Here is a 19,073-nt window from a genome sequence, read left to right as displayed (position 1 = left end):
AATAAGAGTCCTTGCGGAGGATTAATGAAACGTGGTTATCAAGATAAACTGGAATTTCGATTTGGTAGCGCCACAGAAGCGCAGTTTAACGGTAGGAGAAAAGTTCCCGGCAAAATTAAACCTACTATTCCTTTATTATTTTGTTTCATTATTAAAAGAATACCGCAGCACTTACGCATACAGACGGATATTTAAATAAACAAACAGCTCACAAACTTGTGTCAAAACCAAATTCATATTGACGTATACTTACCAATGTGTGATGTGCTCCAAAGGCATGTTGTGGGACCCCTGCAAGAAAAGAAAGATAACTTGTTAACAACTATGAAGCGACACAAAAGAGATACAGACACACCGTGACTAACAATTTCTTGTGAAATCGTTTATATATTTTTTTTTTCTTTTCCAGCTCTCAGAAATATTTTATTTTTATTCACTGGGACCTGCATGCAGATTAACCTGGCAAAATTAAAAGTCGTCATAAAATAACTCGTGTAAAATTTCGCATAAAAAATTACTGTAACACACTAAATAATTCAGATACAACCTCCAAGCTTTAAAATCTACAGCGAATTATACCTTTACGTTTCTTTTCTGTTTTCTTTTTATACCAGGTACGTATCTCGTACAGCTTTAAACTTTTGCGTTTTTCTTTTCGTTTTTTATACCATGCACCTCGTAGATCCCCGCTTGGCTCTGGCGTAGTCGCGTGTTTTACATTATCACTGCAAGTTCTTCATTTAAGTAAGGAAAATGTTTATTTTTAAACCGACCTGAATTCTACAATGGGCACGTAGACAAAACAAAAATCCTACAACAGAGCAAGCTCTGTAATTGCTTCACTATCACAGCTGTAAAGAGCGATACTTGTGTAACCTATGTACTATTTAAAAACCGATGTATCGGACCTAGTTCGACGGAAAACCGGATATAGACTCGACTAGACAATTCCGAAGGCGCTCCATCAATTTCGACCTAGGCAATTGCAAAATGGCAAACGCTAAGACGACCAGCAACGGTGATCAAGTGCATATTGAATAACCAAAAAAATGAGTAAACAGTCAATCAAATTTCCTGCTGTCGCATATGCCGTCAGTGCAAACCTTCAAACTTTTACAGCATTTCTGGCCATAGATATTTGAGGCCTCTGACCAAAGCTGCCGACCCGAGGGAATCTTCCCATGTTAAAATAATATTCATGCCTATGTTGGAATAAGGGGAACCTTGCTAGTTCGAGAGAAATTTCGGGCACCTTATATATCTGGAATTTTATAGGTCAATTATGATTTTTTTTTCTAAATAACATCAAATTTCAGCGGCTTCCGCTACATTTGGGTTGTTTCCTCCAGCCGTTTGGCGGTCTGTGGTGCGTCCATCTGGCAACACCGATGAGTACTAGGCTATGTGGCGCAAGATACCGCCCGTTATAAAGGGTACAGTATTTAGCATTCATCCATCCATCTAACATTTTTCGGAAAAATCAGTTTTCATCGCCCCCTGAAAACTATGGAAGAAGGTACCAGCGAAGTCGAAGATGCTGAGAGCGCCACTGTGCCATCTCCAAAGAAATAAAGCTTGAGTGCGAGAAGAAATACTGCAATGTCTGGAGATACAGGCTTACCATGACTAATAATATTTCGTGAAGTGCCGTCGTGTTCGTGTGTTCGTGTTTGAGAACTCTCGCTTGTGTTACACCTTTTGTTTTGGACTAACTACAGTTTGATCCAGGGTAGGCCTGAATTCTAGATGCCGTGAGGACAACCCACTATTTTTTTCGATGAGCCAATAAAAGCTCGGCGTTCTGACATCATCAATACCCTTGTGCAAGAAGCAGACGAACTTGCGCTTCGCATGTATTCTTCATAGTAAAAATGGAATTGATGACAAAACGAGAAATATTTAGTATTATATAAGTATATGTGCAAGCGAGGGAACTTTCAGCAGATGTGAGAAAATTTCAAGCGTCCGCTAGGAAAATCTTGACTGTCCGTGTTGGCAGCCCGGCCTCTAACTCTGCAGTTAAATTATTATTTTCAAATTGGACTCATAATTGTTTTAAATATTAATAAATCTTAAGTAGGAGTCGCAATACTACGTTGAGGCACGTTTAGATATTCGAAACAAACCGGCATTATCAACAGAAAGTGGGTAGGGCACAAGCACAAACGACGCAATTTGTCCTGGGATAACGAAGAACTGTTTTAACTGTTTTTGTGAATATATTTATGCGGGGACAGGTCAGTCATTATGCGACCATTATGCATAAAATTTTGCATAATGGTCGTAGAGGCCCATAAGCGTGAATCATCTCTGTTGCAACAAAGCTATGTCATTTTAACGTCTGTCTTTTTATTGACATAGAGTAGAATTTACTCGGCATCAAAAAGAACTGCACGATAAGGAATTTAATACACATTTCACCATCGGTGTACCGCATCATGACACTCGTGACTTAGGAAAAACTAAAAGGTCGGACGACGGCAGAAGTATTTCTTTAGACATGAAGTGCTTTTTAACGGTACCCTCCATCCCAAAATTCTGTCCGGCCGTCCGTCCGTGTGCTTCCCGCTAGATTTAGCGGAGAAATGTACGTCAAATGACGACGTCACGGGGCCGATACGCCATTTCAGATTTCCCCTCAATGTAACGAAGAAATTGGCGTCACGTGACCTAAACATTAATTCAGTTTCCACTCAAAATTTATCGGGAATATTGATTTCACCAATACAATTTCCGGGCTAAATTTAGTGGGAAAGTAAACGTCACATGATCTACGCACAAAGGTTTTTCGCTACATTCAGCGAGGAAACTGATAAAAAATACAGGCTCTTCTTTACTCCCCGAAACAATCGTCTTCTAAACGAATTCCACCGACGGTTCCATAATTAAATACTGCATTTTGTGATATTATAGGACTTCCAAGACAAGGGTCGCTGCCAATGTTATCCTTTAGTTTTCCTCGTTCTCGAACATTACATCTCGAATTTAGACCAACTGGACTTCCTGATGATTGTTGTGTACCGCTTGTTGAATTTCTGGTGAAGACATGTCATCAAATTTATGGTTTGGTGTAATCTTGATGGAAATTTTAAGGAATAAATCAACATGAGTTAAAGGTGAATTTTGTTTCTGACGTACATCAGTACAAAGATATATTAAAATATTTTTTTTTGCCTTCGTTAATGAATGTGCAGAATAATTTTCCGTCGTGAATCCCAAAAGAATCATCCGATTTTTTTATACGTGCTGTTTTCTGCGTGGAATAATAACATGATTTTGTTAAGGCTAACGTTCATTACCATCCTTTCAGCCGATAGAGCACGCACTGGGAAGCTCATTTTCGACCAACCGGATGGTCACGCCTCCTGAATAAAAAGAAAAAGGAGATATATTTTGGCGACAAACAGAACGCGTAGTCGGGCCTGCCGGGTGTTGTCCCCTAAGGGGCTGCCTAAGAAATATCCAAAAAGGAAACACAACATTGCAGTCAATAGCCTGTTCGTCTCCCTAAGACGTGGCTCAAAGAAGCCAGTGTCGCTCATGTAAAATATTCGTACGTGTGGAAATAGGGTGATCAATTCCCAACCGGAAGCTTCCGTTTCAAGCTCTCTTTGAAATCATTTTAACGCCGAAAAATGTATTGGTGGGAAGAATATTATTCCCACCAATAATGTACGCAATCTACAGCGTCGTGAAGATTCAAACTATGAAAGTGAGATCTGCGATGTTTACCCCACCCCCAGGACGTGCACGCCACCTTTGCTGCAAACATAGTTAGTTGCCCAGGATCTCAATTTCAAGCGACTCAGGGTTCACGGGCACTAAAGCGCTATCAAGACGTTTCACCTGCAAACCATATAAGGGAGATATAAAAAAAAAAACTTTATAATGTTGCAGATGCTTCAGGTGCGATCCCCAGCCATGGAATGTGTCTCTGCTAATTTTCCAGATATCTTAAACAAGGCTCTCCTACAGAAGTTTGTAGATAGATTCCAATTAGGCATTGAAAACAAAACGCCCATCTCAAAGACTAATCAAAGTCAATAAAGATTTTTAGGCATTGTAACTTGTAGAGTAATTTCACTATTATTTAGAAGAAGGCGTTATTTGGTTGGCTACAAGACTCCTTTAAGCGCATGTAGCTCATTCAAGTACATCGGCCTGCAACTCAACGCGTAATAACTTGAAACATACCTCCCTCGAGTTTGCGTCTCAAACATCTAAAACCCCAGTGATGCCTCTCTTACGCGCAATATTCGGCCAGGACCAAATATATATAAAAAAAACACACACACACAAAGCAGCTCTTTCCGTTTCGGTCAAGCGCGTTCTCTTGTGCAGATCGCACAACACCTCGGCCGTAACCTCCAAACCGGCGACACGCTCGACGAATTGCGCGAGCAAGGGCAACACCTGAGGAGCCTCTGGTGTTCCAGCTGTCGCATCCAGAGCATGACGAATGGGCGTTTGAAAACATCTGAAGTTCACTCGCCGATGCAACAGCGGAACGTTTTACTTTGATGTATTTTATTTTCCTCGGCGGTATGGCGTCGCTTGACACAGTTCGCGCCCCCGGGCCGCTACGCAAAAAGCATTCGTCGCAGACCTCGAAATTCAAGGCCACCACCCGCCATGCTTTCCAGTGCTCTTCCGTGTCGTGGTTACGGCGCGTGCACATGTGCTTCTCAATTTTATTCTGGGCGCGCTGCCCAACGCCTCGTCAAAATTACATGCTGTTGTCCGATCTCCGATTTCGCTTTCGACACAACGCGCGTGAATTCGCGGTGCGCACTGAGCAGAAGTGATCGCGTTCTTTGCGCCCGAGTTCACGCAATAATCGCAAATATGAAACCTTCCAGCAGGATCCAGAAGACGGGAAGGAAGTCGTCGCTTTTGTTAGGCCTTCTCTGCGAATGACTGCGTGACACCTTTCATGCAATGCAACTGTGAGTTAAGAAAGCGTGGCGGGCAAACTGCTCCTGCTGCTTGTCATTGACGCCTGTCCTGGCCCATTTCTTTTCCTTTATAAGCGATCACGAAAAAAGTCCGCCTGTCTCTGTGTCTGTCTGTCTCTGTCTGTGTGTGTGTGTGTGTGGGGGGGGGGGGGGATTTACTCTCAGTTTATATTTTCAGTATCGTTTAATTGAAACCACCGTACTCATCCTTAACTTCGTATGAAAACATGCGCGAAAATATGCTATTTAAAATCGCAGCAGACGCCATAGTTAAATCGTTTTCATTATATACGATGCAAAGAAGACCGTTTGCGCCACGTTATTCGAAATTCGTCGTGTTTACGTATGGCTTAACAAGTGGCAGTAATTGTTCGCTTGGCTTTTTGGCTTCGAGAAAGTGTTTAGAAGCAGTTTGTCCTCGTTAAGAGGTATCCAACGGACGGTTTCATGAAAGAAGAAAAAGGAACGTCGTCAAAAAATAAAAGCAAGAAGTGAGAATGAAATGAAATTCAAAACACATTAGTCTGTTTAATCTTGGAAGGACAAAAGGAAAATAAAGAAAACGGAAGTGGACACGAGGCCGGTGGTAATTTTATTGTTCAAGTGTTAGTTTTGGCTAATTTCGGTAGTAATTGTAGTGTTTAAATCTTAGTTTTGGTTAATCGCTATTCATCCTTGGGTATATTGGCAACACGAATGCATCCCCTTTCGATTATTTTTGTTGAGCGGCACATTGTGAAAACCGTTTTATCATAAAGGATGTTTCTTCAAACGCGGACCAAATTGTTCCTGCGCAAAGTACACTCGTACAGAAAAGAAAGTTAGTGTCGCGTTGGTATCTACTAAAGGCACAATTGGTAATAGCAGAAGCGTTCATTATACTTTGTTTGATAACTAATCTCGAGTATTTAACTCTTTAGTAAGTAAGCTGAAAGGTACGGTTTCAATTAGAAACGTTCTTGGCATCACAGGAAACCATAAAATAATCCAATATTGAAAGATATTATGTACAAACAGCATTTATGGCGTTCAAAAAAGAAAAACACTCAATTTGGACACGTTTTTCGGTTCCGGTTTTTTGTCAGAGCGCATCTCGATGGATGGATGGATGAATTGAGCTGAACTCTTTTAATCGGGCGGCGACTTGTCCCTAGTGGCCGAGGCCCGCAACAAGTGCGCCAAACTTCCTTCCCTCCTGCAAGGGAGGCGAGGCAATGTAGCTGCGCGCTTCAGCCACGAGGAGGCGGCACCGCTGGCATAAAGTTGCGCTCTGATAGGATACCTAAACGTAAAAACCCGTTTAAATTGAGTATTTTCTTTTAAATGCCGTAAGTGCTGTACATACATTTTTTGAAAGAAAGTTGATTTAGTGGTTTTTAAGGATGTCTAGAAAGTTGCTAACTGAAGTCATCCCTTCAAAGTTCCTGGTTAGAAAGTTAACTATTCGAAAGTAATTCATACACTACACATACCAAACCAATATATAATTTATTATATTATAAATATACCGAACTCATTTTCCCAAATGCGCTCTTTGACAGATTCATATACGACATTAACTTTATTTCAGTGCGATACGCCCGCTACGCAGGAACCACTTGACCGGCGTTTCAAGAAATACGTTGCAGGTGTACCTATATCGAAAGCGTCAGTAATTGACTGATCCCAAACCGTGCTTCCTTCTTCTTTTTTTTCAAGAAACAACACAATCATAGTTAAATGCGCGCCACGGTAGAAGGAAAAGAAATATTTAACCGGTTTCCTTTCGTGCTTCGACTTCCCATCCAATCGAGATGAGGTAGCGTCTAAACTTACCCTTCCACGTGGCAATATCCTGCGACCGGCGCTGTCCAATTATACAGCAGCCGGTAGCCTTGACTCGCATTACTGAAGCCAAACAATGTATTACACGGAAGGGCATTCGGTGTGAGCTCATCATTCCTAGCTATGTCGCTCGCGCAAGCAACCCACGGGCTCCCAAGAAATACGCGAAGAACAATACAAAAAAAAAATCACATAACTAAGACACAAGATACGCATCCGCAAGCGACATACAAAAAGATCTCCCTGCCGGTTGTCTCTGTTGACAGCTAAGCCGAACGTGTGTCCCGAGGTTTGAGCGCAAAATCAATATACCTTCCCGCTTGACAAATCGGCGCGGATGCCGACATGTACAACTCAATCCGCCTTCAATCGTCTGGAGGATAGCGTGCCATTCTTTCGATGCCAAAACCGTGTTTTTATACCTTTTCATTCGCATAGGCCACATGCTGACGCTAGCCATATACTGTAGACATATAAGTTGTAAAACTGGTGATGTTGGACCTTGCGATCTTAGTATCAATGTTGGGTCTCCCTATCCAGCCAAACCCGGTTCTTTTTCTAGCACGGAATCTGGAAAGTCTGGCAGTTTGCCGCAGTGCACCTACGTCCTTCTGGACAGGGCGATTTTATTTAATTGCTCACGGCAAGGTTCGATAAAATAAGCAGGAATTATATGTGTGTGAGTGGATTTACGCCAAGAACAGGAGGATTGAGGGTGAAAGAAAGGGCTTGGTTTTTTCCACACGCCATATTACGGAAATACTTATACAGTCTGCAAAGAAAAGTGTTGAGGGCTGAGCTTGATCTCACATTAACGTGGATTGCATCAAAAGTGGCAGTCGCAGGCTCAAAGTTGTGCTGTTTGTTTTCAAGAGGGTTACTATGCTTCGCTTTCTCATGCACCTTATATGCATATGCAAGATGCCACCATGTTTAAGCGTTGTTTAACCACTTCTCTAAGTTAAAATTTCTTATGTTCGTGTTTCTATTCTTAGGTTGTCATTTTGTTTTTTAGTGATTTTACTTTGTAACCCACTCCCCTCTGTAATGCCCTCGGGCCCTGAGGGTACAAAAAATAAATAAATAAATAAATAAATATGCCAGCACACCGCTCGGCCCCTTCAAGTTTCTCGCCCACGCACCCGCCTCCCCCCCCCCCCCCCCTCACTTTTTACTTTATTTTCCCCATGCAGCTTCGGACGGGGATGGCCTTTCTCGCCAGATTGCTACCATCACCTGTCCATCACCATTCAAGGACTATATAACCGATCACCTTTCACAATGAAGGTCTATGGCATTTATGTATTTTACTTATCTCAGCCCTTATGTAATACCCCCTAAAGGGTGTCTTTAAGGAAACAAAGTGATGCGGAGTGAAGAATGTGTATTAACCACAATCAGTCCTGTGCAGCGTTAGTTTGGAGATCAGAGCAGAAGAAGCCATTACCGTCTGGGTCAAGGTCACGAACTCTACTACCACCATGACTCAAAAATGTCTTCATCTCGCTCTGCTACGAGGCACTCATTATCCCACTGCTTCTTTTTTTATCTTTTACGGCCATGTTACACGGTTGTTTTCTCATGCTCATGACGACTTATCACGCTGTTCAATTTCTGATGTTTCGATTTTTGACTGTACTACTTTATGTTACTGCGTACCTACAAAGCTCTTCAATTCATGATCTTTCGTTTTTCTTTGTACTATATCAGTACTCGAGTTTTGCCTTGGTCTCTGCACAGGCAGCCGGCAAGTCCTTAAATATTAAAAATATATATATATATGTACGTTCCTTTCCCATATTAAGAGGGGACACCTGGGAATGTCGACTTTTGAACCGCTCACTTAATCGGCGGGATATATTCAGGTGGTGTTTGCAGCCATAAAGAACGGGCATGCAACGCTTCAGCCCTGCGAACCACTTTTATACCCCCAGAACGAAGTAAGGCATAGCTTTGAATGGAATCTGCTTAGTAAATCTATCGTTGAGAAATGGTGTTGATAACCACATATTTTTCTGGCGTGGAATACCTGTTTCTGGCTACTATGAAAAGAAATTTCAGAAAATGTGCATTTGCAAATTTATAAAAAATATACGGAAAAACTAATTTTTTCACATTTACCAAGTTTTGCAAATTACAATTTTTTTTAAATTAAGGAACATGAAAATGCAAAATCTAAGTTCATAGTGACCGGCTGCATAAAATTTCGGCACATAAGCCGCAAATATTAGCTCTCTCAATAGTTTCACACTGAAACAATAGATTTATTAAGGTGGGATTTATGCCAAAAAGTGGATTGGAGAAAAACGCATTCAAAGTGCTCGAACCTCTACCTTTTATTTAACATTGGTAGACTGAAAATAATTTAAAAAGATAACTATGCAGTGTATAGAAATGAAACCTTCTAGGAATACTCTCTAGATGTTGGCGGGTGTAAATAGGGCATTTTTCAAAATCAACCTTTTTGCAGAATTTCGTTTTTCTGGGTAGTGTCCCCCCTTAATATTTATAAATATCTTGTCATTCTCCGCACAATAAAATTAAACACTGTGTTTTTATTTAACCACGGGTGTGAGGAGAAGCACGGATTCACTAACCAGCTCACAAAATAGAAAATTTTATATCTTTTCACTAATTATGCAAATTAAGCTTCTTAGTTCTAAAACATATCCCAGTTATTCTAGAAATTTCCGCCTTGATTTCATCTAGAAACAATGCCGGTTCTTTCCTCCCCATTTCAAAAATTTTCTTAATTTTACTTCGCTGTGCAGCAAGTGTAGGATCGATCAAGGAAAGACATAGAAAAACGGAAACATTTTACTCTAAAAATCCAGTGACACGCTACACATCGGCCAACATATTTGGTGACTCAAAGGAAATGTATTATGGTTCAATCGTTCGCTTTAACTTTCGTCACTCGCATGTAGTTCTGACTGACCGCGTCATCTATAGATGCGAATAATTCTGCATTTTTAGATAATTTTCAATCCCGACTGTATAAATATTCCCAAGTCTCAAACCGTTGCCTCACGTATTCATAAATCAGGTTTTACTCTGTTGAACCTGGGATTATCGCAGTAAACAAATATCCGTCGGCAGTGATTCTTCAAACACAGTCTAGTGTTATTAAATTAAAGGGTCTATAAAAAGAAACCACAACATCAGCATCGTAACCAACTGTTTATTTTAAATAAAATTGGGCAGACCAGGTGGTCAAAAAATAACTAGTGCACAGCTATCTTCAGCATGACAATTCATTGAATAATTTATATTTTACTCATAATGCGTCGAGGGCATTTTGTGCATATGAGAAGAAACTGAGTTTAAATATACACATCAACACGGAGAGAAAGTAAAGTGATACACATGTATAAAAATGGAGGAGCACATTGACTTAAACTCGTTGACACGTTGACTTAAACTCGTTGACACGTTGACTTAAACTCAGAACTATAAATGATAACAGACCTTGAACAATTAACACAAAAATGTATTTAGTATACACATATATAAAACAAAAAGTTTACAGCGTCTCAATTAATCACATATAATACCTAAATCAATGTGATAAAAAAACCGCTACGTTTTGAATTGCAAATTACCCTTCGGAGGTGGTTCTTATTTTTGTGGGAAAGCGTTTCTGATCGGCAATAGTAACAAGTAACAACAATGTCAGAAACGTTGTTAAGTTTGATCGCTTGGGGCACAGATATGTTTCTGAATAATATTGTAGACATAAAGATACTTACAAAGTTACGAGTGTTGATGCTACACGATTATTTATTAATTGGTTCTAAGGTCGAAGCGTTTATTCCAATAGAAACTTATATATTCTCTGGAATTAGCATTGAAATCAAGTTGCCGTTGCAATTTCTGCAAACCAGACGAGCAGTTTTGTATTGTCGCGACATACTGTCGGAACATGAGTATGATGACGACATAAAAAAGGCAGCTCAATTTCGAATAAATTCACTTTAGTTAATTCACAAGCATTGGTGAGGAGCCCAGATAGATGGGGCGAATCCTAATTTTGGGCGGACATGTGTTCTATAATATAGCTTACATATGAGAAGGGGTGCCGATAAAGGATGACTAGAGGCAGAGGTTTTGCAACCGCTGGAGTTCGTATCAAAAACACTGCGCCGTGATGCAACGAAAAATAAACTTATAAATTCGTCGCCCGCGTAGCTTTCCAATCAATCCGCTCTAAACCGATCTCGTAACACCGACGACATGGTAGCACCGCTGTTTTCCCCGAATCTAACAAAATCGTCCGTAGACGAACTCAGAAAGAAATTGAAAGAACGGAGTCATTTATTCGTATGGATTCACACAATAATGAACACAGTTTCCCAGAGTCAGCCCTAATCCATCCACGAACCGTCAACTGCATCGTCATAGAGAGCGCTGTCCCCAAGATAGAATCGGTAATATAACAGGGTGATCCCCGTTAAGCCGGATCCCCCCCTTTCAATACCATATTGCCGTGCCCTCATGAAAAGGATAATCGGCTTGGGCAGGACTGGCATCCTGGCCTAAGCCCCCGTCCACCCGTTCCCCGGGGCGACGTAAATTCAGCTTCGCCAGTTCTTCTGGGATATTCGTTCGCCCACGATTGCCACACAGAAGCGCCGCCTAATGTCGCAACGGCAGTGCCCCACTGGTCACCTGCTCAGCAGAAACACGCGAATCGATTCAACGCCCGACAGTGCAAGGGTCATGGAGCTTGTACAAGAAACACACTCGCACATTTCCTAGCTTGCGGTTGATTCACACCAAGGCGTTTCCCTACGTTACGTTACATTACGACCGCTGATGTCGCGAGTCACCGAGACATCCGTGCTTCGAATGAAGCCTGGCGACCGGTTCAATGAGCAGATTTGCACGCGACATACGAAACACGAATGTCCCGGTGATTCCGCAACGCAAGAAATCGCAATGTAGAAGTCCCACTGCTCGTGAAGTAAGCAAGAGTGATTGCACGCCTCCCAAAGATATCCTCGCGTGCATGATGCTCGTGTTTGAGCTTAGCCTCCTTTATTCTACAAAGCCTGTCAAATCGCGAAAGACTCTGGTGTGAGGCTTGTCGCTGTCGTTTGTTTCTGTTTGTCGCTCTGGTGGGACTCGGGCATAAACAAACACCCCTGTGTGAACTGACCTTCACCTCACCCGTAGCGGGCTGTGCCATACATCGTTTCACCACTATAGTCTAGACGCAGCCGACCCTACGAGCCGATGGGACCAATCAGACAGCAGCAAAAACGTACCGTAATGGTGTTCGTCATGTTTTTGTACGTGTTCTATCATCGCTGTAACAATCATTAACAGAAAGAGGCTTAATGACTTGCGCTTTTGATGCTGCTCGATTGGTCCCATTACCTCGTAGCGTCGGCTACGTCTTGACTTGAGCTGAAACGAAGTATAGCGAACTTTGCACGGAAACCTTATTAATGAAAGCACTTGGTAAAGCCACGCGTTCTGGACTGCTTCTTCGACAGAACCGGAAAAGGATTAACTATGACGCAGGTGTATTTGTTGGTCATTAATAAAGACGATAACAGCATTTAAGAATTTTATTTATTTTCTTAATGAGCAGAAAATGGGTCCTGTTTCTCAAACGAGAATGCTCATTTCATTGTTTACTAATCCTTATTGTATACTTGAATTTCGCCAACGTCGACTGAATAGATTAAAATTACCCCCCCTTCGATTGCGATATATCGGGAGCACGCACAAATTTGACGAAAACCTTAACTTCTCACTACGAGGCCAGTCACCCTCAAATTCGTTAGATCAATCTAGCGCATAGGCGTAGACTTCGAGGGGCATTGGGGCTCGTGCCTTCCCCCTCTGGTGAAATTCGGAAAGAGGGGGGAGGGGGCAGAGCCCCCCCCCCCCCCCCCCCCGGGGCCTGGGCCATGATCCTTACCGAGAAGCTGTTTACGTGCCATGTAACGAGCTTCTAGTAGTGGCATGTAAACAAAATAACGCCCACGTTGCCTTTATTGGCAAGCTATACATGGGAAATAGAATCCCAGCATGCTTTCGTTAGCTTCAATGTCTATAGTTCTGGCCAAAAGGTAACGCTCAGCACCCCCCCCCCCCTCCCCTCCCAGAGAACTTCTCAGCCTGCCCCCTTCCCCCCCCCCCCCCCCCCCCCTCCCCCGGGAAAATGGAAAGTCTACAAAGTCTACGCCGCTGATCTAGTGTCCAAAATCTACTAACTCTAGTTATCTTGCTACTGTGCTTAGCCATTGGTGTGAACTTCTGAATAACAAAAAAAAAAACACGAATAAGGGAGGAGCCTGTGATTTTCAACGGTTCGTAAATGAATACAGACTTAAACCTTTATAGATGTAAGGCTGGAAGCCCGATCCGGAATCTGAGATACAAGTGTACAAAAAAGACACCAACCAAGAATGCAAGAATGGTAATATCCACCAATATATTGGAAAATGAATATACATTTAAGAAGGTCGAGATATTTACGCGTTTATAGAAGAGACTGTTTGTGCAAACGAAGTTTAGGGCTTAAATTAACGGAGGATTGTGCGCGTTGTTGTTGTTGTTTTTTCATCTCCGTTCTCTTTTTAAGCTTTGTTTTTTTATCAAATACAACCAAATTAACAACGAATAAACGGCCTTCAAAGATCATTAAGTAATCAAAAATTAAAAATCAAGGTGACATTAAACTTTGCGTTTTAGCAGGCTTGTACGTACGTGGCCTCTATAGATGTAATGCCTTACTCGTTACTTTTGGGATAGCAATGTAAGGATTTAGCAGCTTTCGGAGAGCAGGAACAATTCGGATAAGTTAGTTATTTTTGATCGAGCACAGAGTAACTACATTTAGTTACTTTACCTTAGGAGCATGTACGGTATCTACCGCGTTTTCATCTCGATTCAGAGTGGCAGTTTTGTACACAATACTCCGAAAAAGTAATCGATTGCAATTACTATTACTCTCGAATAAAACGTATTCAATTAGATTACTTGATTACTTAAAGAGAAAAGTAATTGACCGTTACTTGAAAAGTAACCGTTACTTTTCCGATTACCTCGGATTTTAAAGACAATTTTTATTTTCTGTCTGTTTGAAAACGGGCCCTTCGTACTGTCTATTATTTGATTAGAATCGTTTGATTACAAGTTACTAATCTTCTAAATCAATCACTTTTGGTAGAGCTTCCCTTTACGGAGACTTGGTTCGAGAGAGAGAGAGAGAGAATAAACTTTAATTCTACACGCCTAGTCCGGCGCTCGTTAAGAAAGTTCTGGGGTGCATACGATTTCTTTTCTGGGAGGACGGTTACGATGTGTCGAAGGAGAGTTTCCTGGCACACTGTGGCGAGGTGTTTGGGTGGAGTGAGCCATTCTTCGTAGGATGAGGGCCGTACCGCCGAATTCAGAAACCTCGCTCAAAGTACACTCAAACTGAAGGGCCCCTCCACTTTCTCGAGGAAGGCGCGAGGGCCGGCGCTGGCCAATCGCGAGGACGGATCCGCCGTCGCGATTGGCCAGCGCCGGCCCTCGCGCCTTCCTCGAGGAAGTGGAGGGGCCCTTCAGTTTGAGTGTACTTTGAGCGAGGTTTCTGAATTCGGCGGGTAGAGTAGGTGCTATGCAAAATAAAGCCGTGCGTTTCAAAGATTTGGCATTGAGACATGCCCAGAGTGTATGGTGGTTATCTGGGTATCCACCACAGGTTTTGCAGGTTGGGTGTCCAGCATTTCTAGATATGTAATGAACGAAGTTGTCTGCAAGCAGCGATAATGTCTGCGCTCTTCTTAGGAGTACTTCTTTCATCCCTCCAAGCGAGCGTTGAGGAGAAGGCAGAGTTCTGACATTTTTCTTCAGTTGCTTAAGTGTCAATTTCCTTGTAGTTCTGCAGATGGCTTTCTCGGTGCGTGTGTTGTACTCAGGCGGCCATATAGTAAGGTTTCTCGGGTGAGGAGGTGAGTTTCCTCGTTCCCCTCTAGGCCATCATGGCCTGGTGTCCATTGTATCGTGACTGTTATGTTTCTTCGCAGATGCAGGTAATCCTGGATATGTACCCTAATGTGTGTAGGCAACGTGTTGTTTCAGAAAGGCCTGTATGCAGCTTGGCTATCCGTCCGGATGAGGAAGTCTTCCGTAGGGTGGTAGGGTAGGGTTATTGCCTGGCCGATAGCAGTTATCTCTGATTCCTCTGGCGTGGGAATTTGTACACGTTTGTTCTGCCAAGTGAGGTTGTGACTGGCGGCTGATGTGGTGCTCATTTCTTCTTTGTGTGAGGCGTCTGTGTAGTATAATGTGACATGGGCCGGAATTGGAGAGGTGCGTTGCGTATTGATTCTTGCCGCCCTCCTTGTGGCGTATTTTTCGTTGTTCATGTTCCGAGGCATAGGTAGAACCGTTAGTCTCGGGATGTATTCCCACGGTGGGGGGATGTCTGGGATCTCTTCAGGGGGAGATGTAAGGTAACCCTGCTGCATGAGGATCTGTCTTCCTTGCCTCGAGGTTAGTAGGCGGTAATATTGGGATCGTCGTTGTATGTCGCACCGTTCCTCCAGCGTGTTAAAGGTGCCGGTTGTTTCGATACGGTAATTCGATGAGAATCGTGGGATATCCAGTACAAGCCTGTGGCCTTTGCGAAGAACCGTTTCAAGTTTGGAGGTTTGAGCCTTGGTGACGGTTCGAGGATTCCTTGGTAGAAGGGTTGGGGAAACAAAGGGCGCCATTAGGCAGGGGGGTAGTAAGGGTTACAAGAAATTTTACTACTTTCAAAAGTAATCAGATTACTATTTTTGATTACTACCTAATCAAGGGCATTAAATGATTGCAAAATTGATCTAAAAAGTATCGGATCACAACTAATGGGATTAATTGTGGTAAGTACCGTACAGGTCTGGTGCAGAGGCGCCAAGTGTGAAAGAATAAAAAATACAAGGAAAACATTCACAAATATTGGTGCGCCTATTGCTGAAGAAGATAAAAAAAAAGAACTACAATCCGCGGTTTCTAGCAAATGTCGCTCGTAGTAGAGCAAGTCTGAAAGCAAACAAAACAAATTCAGCTCGTTTACGTGACCATTAAAACATTGTTTTTTTGTTGTTGTTTTCTTGTTTTTTACTATTGCTTCATGTTAGCATCGATGCCGTTACTATAACATCAATATTAGTATAAGGAAGCCGCACATTATTTTTAATTGTAAATGATTAGCGCGTTTATAGTCACTGCCAACTAAAAAAAAAAAAACGCGAAGCGTGGTTTATAACGTCCACGTCCTCTTGCTTCGCGAGTTTTCCTCCGGCGTTTTCATCGGCTAATTCCGCAACCTCAATAGATGCGGAACAAGACGAATATGACCAAGCCCCGCGTTTCTTAATCTGTCAGCGTCTACGAGCAGGTAAATTTAACGATACTTAAGCACTCTTCAGAGAGATGCACGTGACCGCTTGATGAAAAGTTGGGGCAATGAGATAAAATGATCTGGTTAATGTGCCTAAAATATTTGTTAAAAGAACCGACGTTCATCTAGTTCTTACGTATACATCTTAAATACGCCAAACTGACATCGTAACTAGAATATCCGAGCCAACTAAACTAACCCTTTACCTCGAAAAAAAAAGATAGGTGAGTCGTAATCGCGATTTAAAACCACAATGTCCAAATAAAGAAAACACTACCGAGTGCTCTTCTAGATAAGAGGCGGGCAACGCTATCGATTCGTCTATACGCATCCAATAGACCTGCGTCAGTATAACATCCCTATTCGCTCCATTCACTTAACCCGTTCGTACATCGCAAAACCCTCGTCAAACACCGAGATGGCGAGTAGACCTCGGGGCATCGAACGAGCTAGCAAACCAATAGCCGCTCATCGCAATAAACAGCCAAATCCCTATCACGTCAAGCACCACACGAGAAGCAACATCGTCGTCAACAACAACAAAAGCAGCATCCGCCCCATTGGTAAGCACAAAGCCGGACAGACGTATGGAGTTTCGCTTAGGAACTTCGTATATCCCTTCCACTCGTTTTCCCGCGTCCCGACAGCCCGGCGTCCCGAGAGAGCAGTTCGTGGGGCCTCTGAAGCGACCGTTCCATCGGAAGCGCGCCACTGGCTCCGCAATCCCGGAACCAGGGGCCGAGAGGGGGCGACCAGCTCGCTCACAATAGCCGCCCGCAGAATGAGAATGCAGCAGATGCGAGCCCTAGCCCAGCGCCAGACTTGGGCGTTGGGACCGAACACTATGGGGGCGACGCGTAGGAGCAACTGTCGCTTCGGCACCCGAAAGCCACCTCGGCGCTGTGGAGAGCGCTTTGTGGGCGGCTCATTGCGGAACAGCGGGGACCGTGATTAAGTCAACGCTCGCTGCGGCGTGAAGAAACGCTCCGGTCGAGACCCTGGCTGCCGGGCGTCGTCGCTGGCGTCTTCATCGGAGGCATCGATTGGGCGACGGCCCGCGAGGCGCCCCAACCCGTTTTTTAGGGGGCCGGCATAAAACATTCGACGGTCGTGCGTCGCTGGTGCCATGCACCGTGTGACACCTGCAGGCTTTTCGTCGGAAGGCAGGCTAGATCGCCGAGCTCTCTAGTGCGTAGGTATATACTGTAGTATGCTCGTGTGTAGCTAAATCGCCGTGTAGCACTAACCAATGTGCGCGAACCTTAGCGCGTCGATCTGCCCCTGAGATTAACGTCAAGAAATAAAACTCTTTCCAGTGTCACTTCCTTCCATTAATGATCGAATTTGATTTGTTTTATATTAACTACTCCGTATAGTTTTCGCGGGTGCGCGGTAACAGTTAATGGTGACCTAGTCTTGGGAGGGAAAATCAAGCTTATTCGAAATATCATTTAAACGAAGGTTTTTTCGAGCCGCTTTCGATTTGACAGTCTCGTAGCTTTTGATTCATGATAAAACAATAGTATCATAGTGGCAAGTAGGGAAGCCCATCATTTGGTTAAATAAGTTAAGAAAACTTGAGATGAATTCGTATGAAGTGACAACAGTTTTATTTTCTAATATAGACCTCAGTGTTATAACCGTCCCCGCAGTAGATGAGGCGGTACCTCCCAGAAGATGCGAGCTGATGCTTCGAACTATAAATGTACGTGGTCAACAATCAGTGAGTTTTTATAGTAATAGTGACCTACCGGGCTGTACCAACACAACCTAGAACAATCAAAGCACATGCACTAATATTTCGACGTCGTCCCAGGGAGATTGATCGCAGACACAGATAGGTTACGAGTGCAGCGTCAGCGGCCCTCGTGTTCAGCCAATGCCAAAGAGGACGCTCGACGTCGGGCTCGGGACCAATGGACCCCGTCAGTGATGACGTTACGACATGGCGCTCCACTCCAAACAAACCGTTGCTAGGGCCGTTGTTATGAGCAAATGCATAGAGGCTCGACGTGAGGTTAGATATTGTCTGATAAAATATTAACTATTTTTATAAGCACTGTGTTTTCTCAATATCTTATCAAGAGTTTTTTTTTTCGTTTCATTGCCATAAAGCGATGACAAAAACCTGTTATAAAGATTCACAACCGGTCTTGCCTTGCTAGCAGACGACACAGTGGTTTAGCGGGTTCAGCGGTTCTATCCGAGGGAGTACACGACCGTGTTGAATGAGCTTGGTGAAGATCGACGAGACTTCAGTTCTCGGAGTCAACTTTCTGTGGGATTTCGGAAGCGCAGAGTGCCCGTGCACAGCTTTGGTCGACGCTTGAGGTCCGCGAGCGCGCGAACGTCTTCCTGTGAAGCTCGCTTCTGCAATATTTGACAAGGTGAAAACACTGTGAAGCCGAATAACGTATGACGACGACGACATGAAGCGTATCAGAGTCGAACTGCAGGCCAGCGAACGCTTGGCCGAATGGGCTAAAGCGTACACCCAGCTCGACGCGCGTGGAGCAAAGGCTCGCGCTGCAGAACCCAGGGATCCTGGGTTCGAGCCCCACCGCTGCCCGTTTCGATCTGGATGAGCATCGTATCGGCGTGCGGTCGTGTATCACTACTGCGTGGTGCACGTTAAAGACCCCAGGCTAGCGGTTGTACTGCACTGGCTAAATTGCTCATCTACAGCGTGTGACTCGTCGCTACTTTAATGGCTGACCAACTACACGCTGTATAAATATCCCCACAACCCCAATCATTATTCAACGATTTCTCGCAGCGCAATTGCTTCGGTGCACATCTGTGTAATCAAACGAACTGTCCATAACATATATATATATATATATATATAGAGAGAGAGAGAGAGAGAGATAGAGGGAGAGAGAGAGAGAGCGAGCGGGGACCTGATG

The 19,073-nt window shown here is 43.4% G+C and overlaps 1 protein-coding gene across 1 annotated transcript in view; it reads right to left on the bottom strand.

Annotated features, from left to right (window-relative positions):
* Window positions 1-19,073, bottom strand: part of LOC8042734 — a 97,402-nt gene that overhangs the window by 28,512 nt on the left and 49,817 nt on the right. The window contains exon 2 of the mRNA XM_029972220.3: window positions 254-291. Within this exon, the coding sequence (XP_029828080.3) occupies window positions 254-291 (38 nt within the window). The remainder of the gene's footprint in view (window positions 1-253; window positions 292-19,073) is intronic.

Source organism: Ixodes scapularis, unplaced genomic scaffold, assembly GCF_016920785.2.
Source record: "Ixodes scapularis isolate PalLabHiFi unplaced genomic scaffold, ASM1692078v2 PGA_scaffold0__279_contigs__length_252992795, whole genome shotgun sequence".
Classification (NCBI taxonomy): Eukaryota; Metazoa; Arthropoda; class Arachnida; order Ixodida; family Ixodidae; genus Ixodes; species Ixodes scapularis.
The sequence above is the reverse complement of the archived record's forward strand: the minus strand, read 5'-3'. Positions and strand labels throughout refer to the sequence as shown.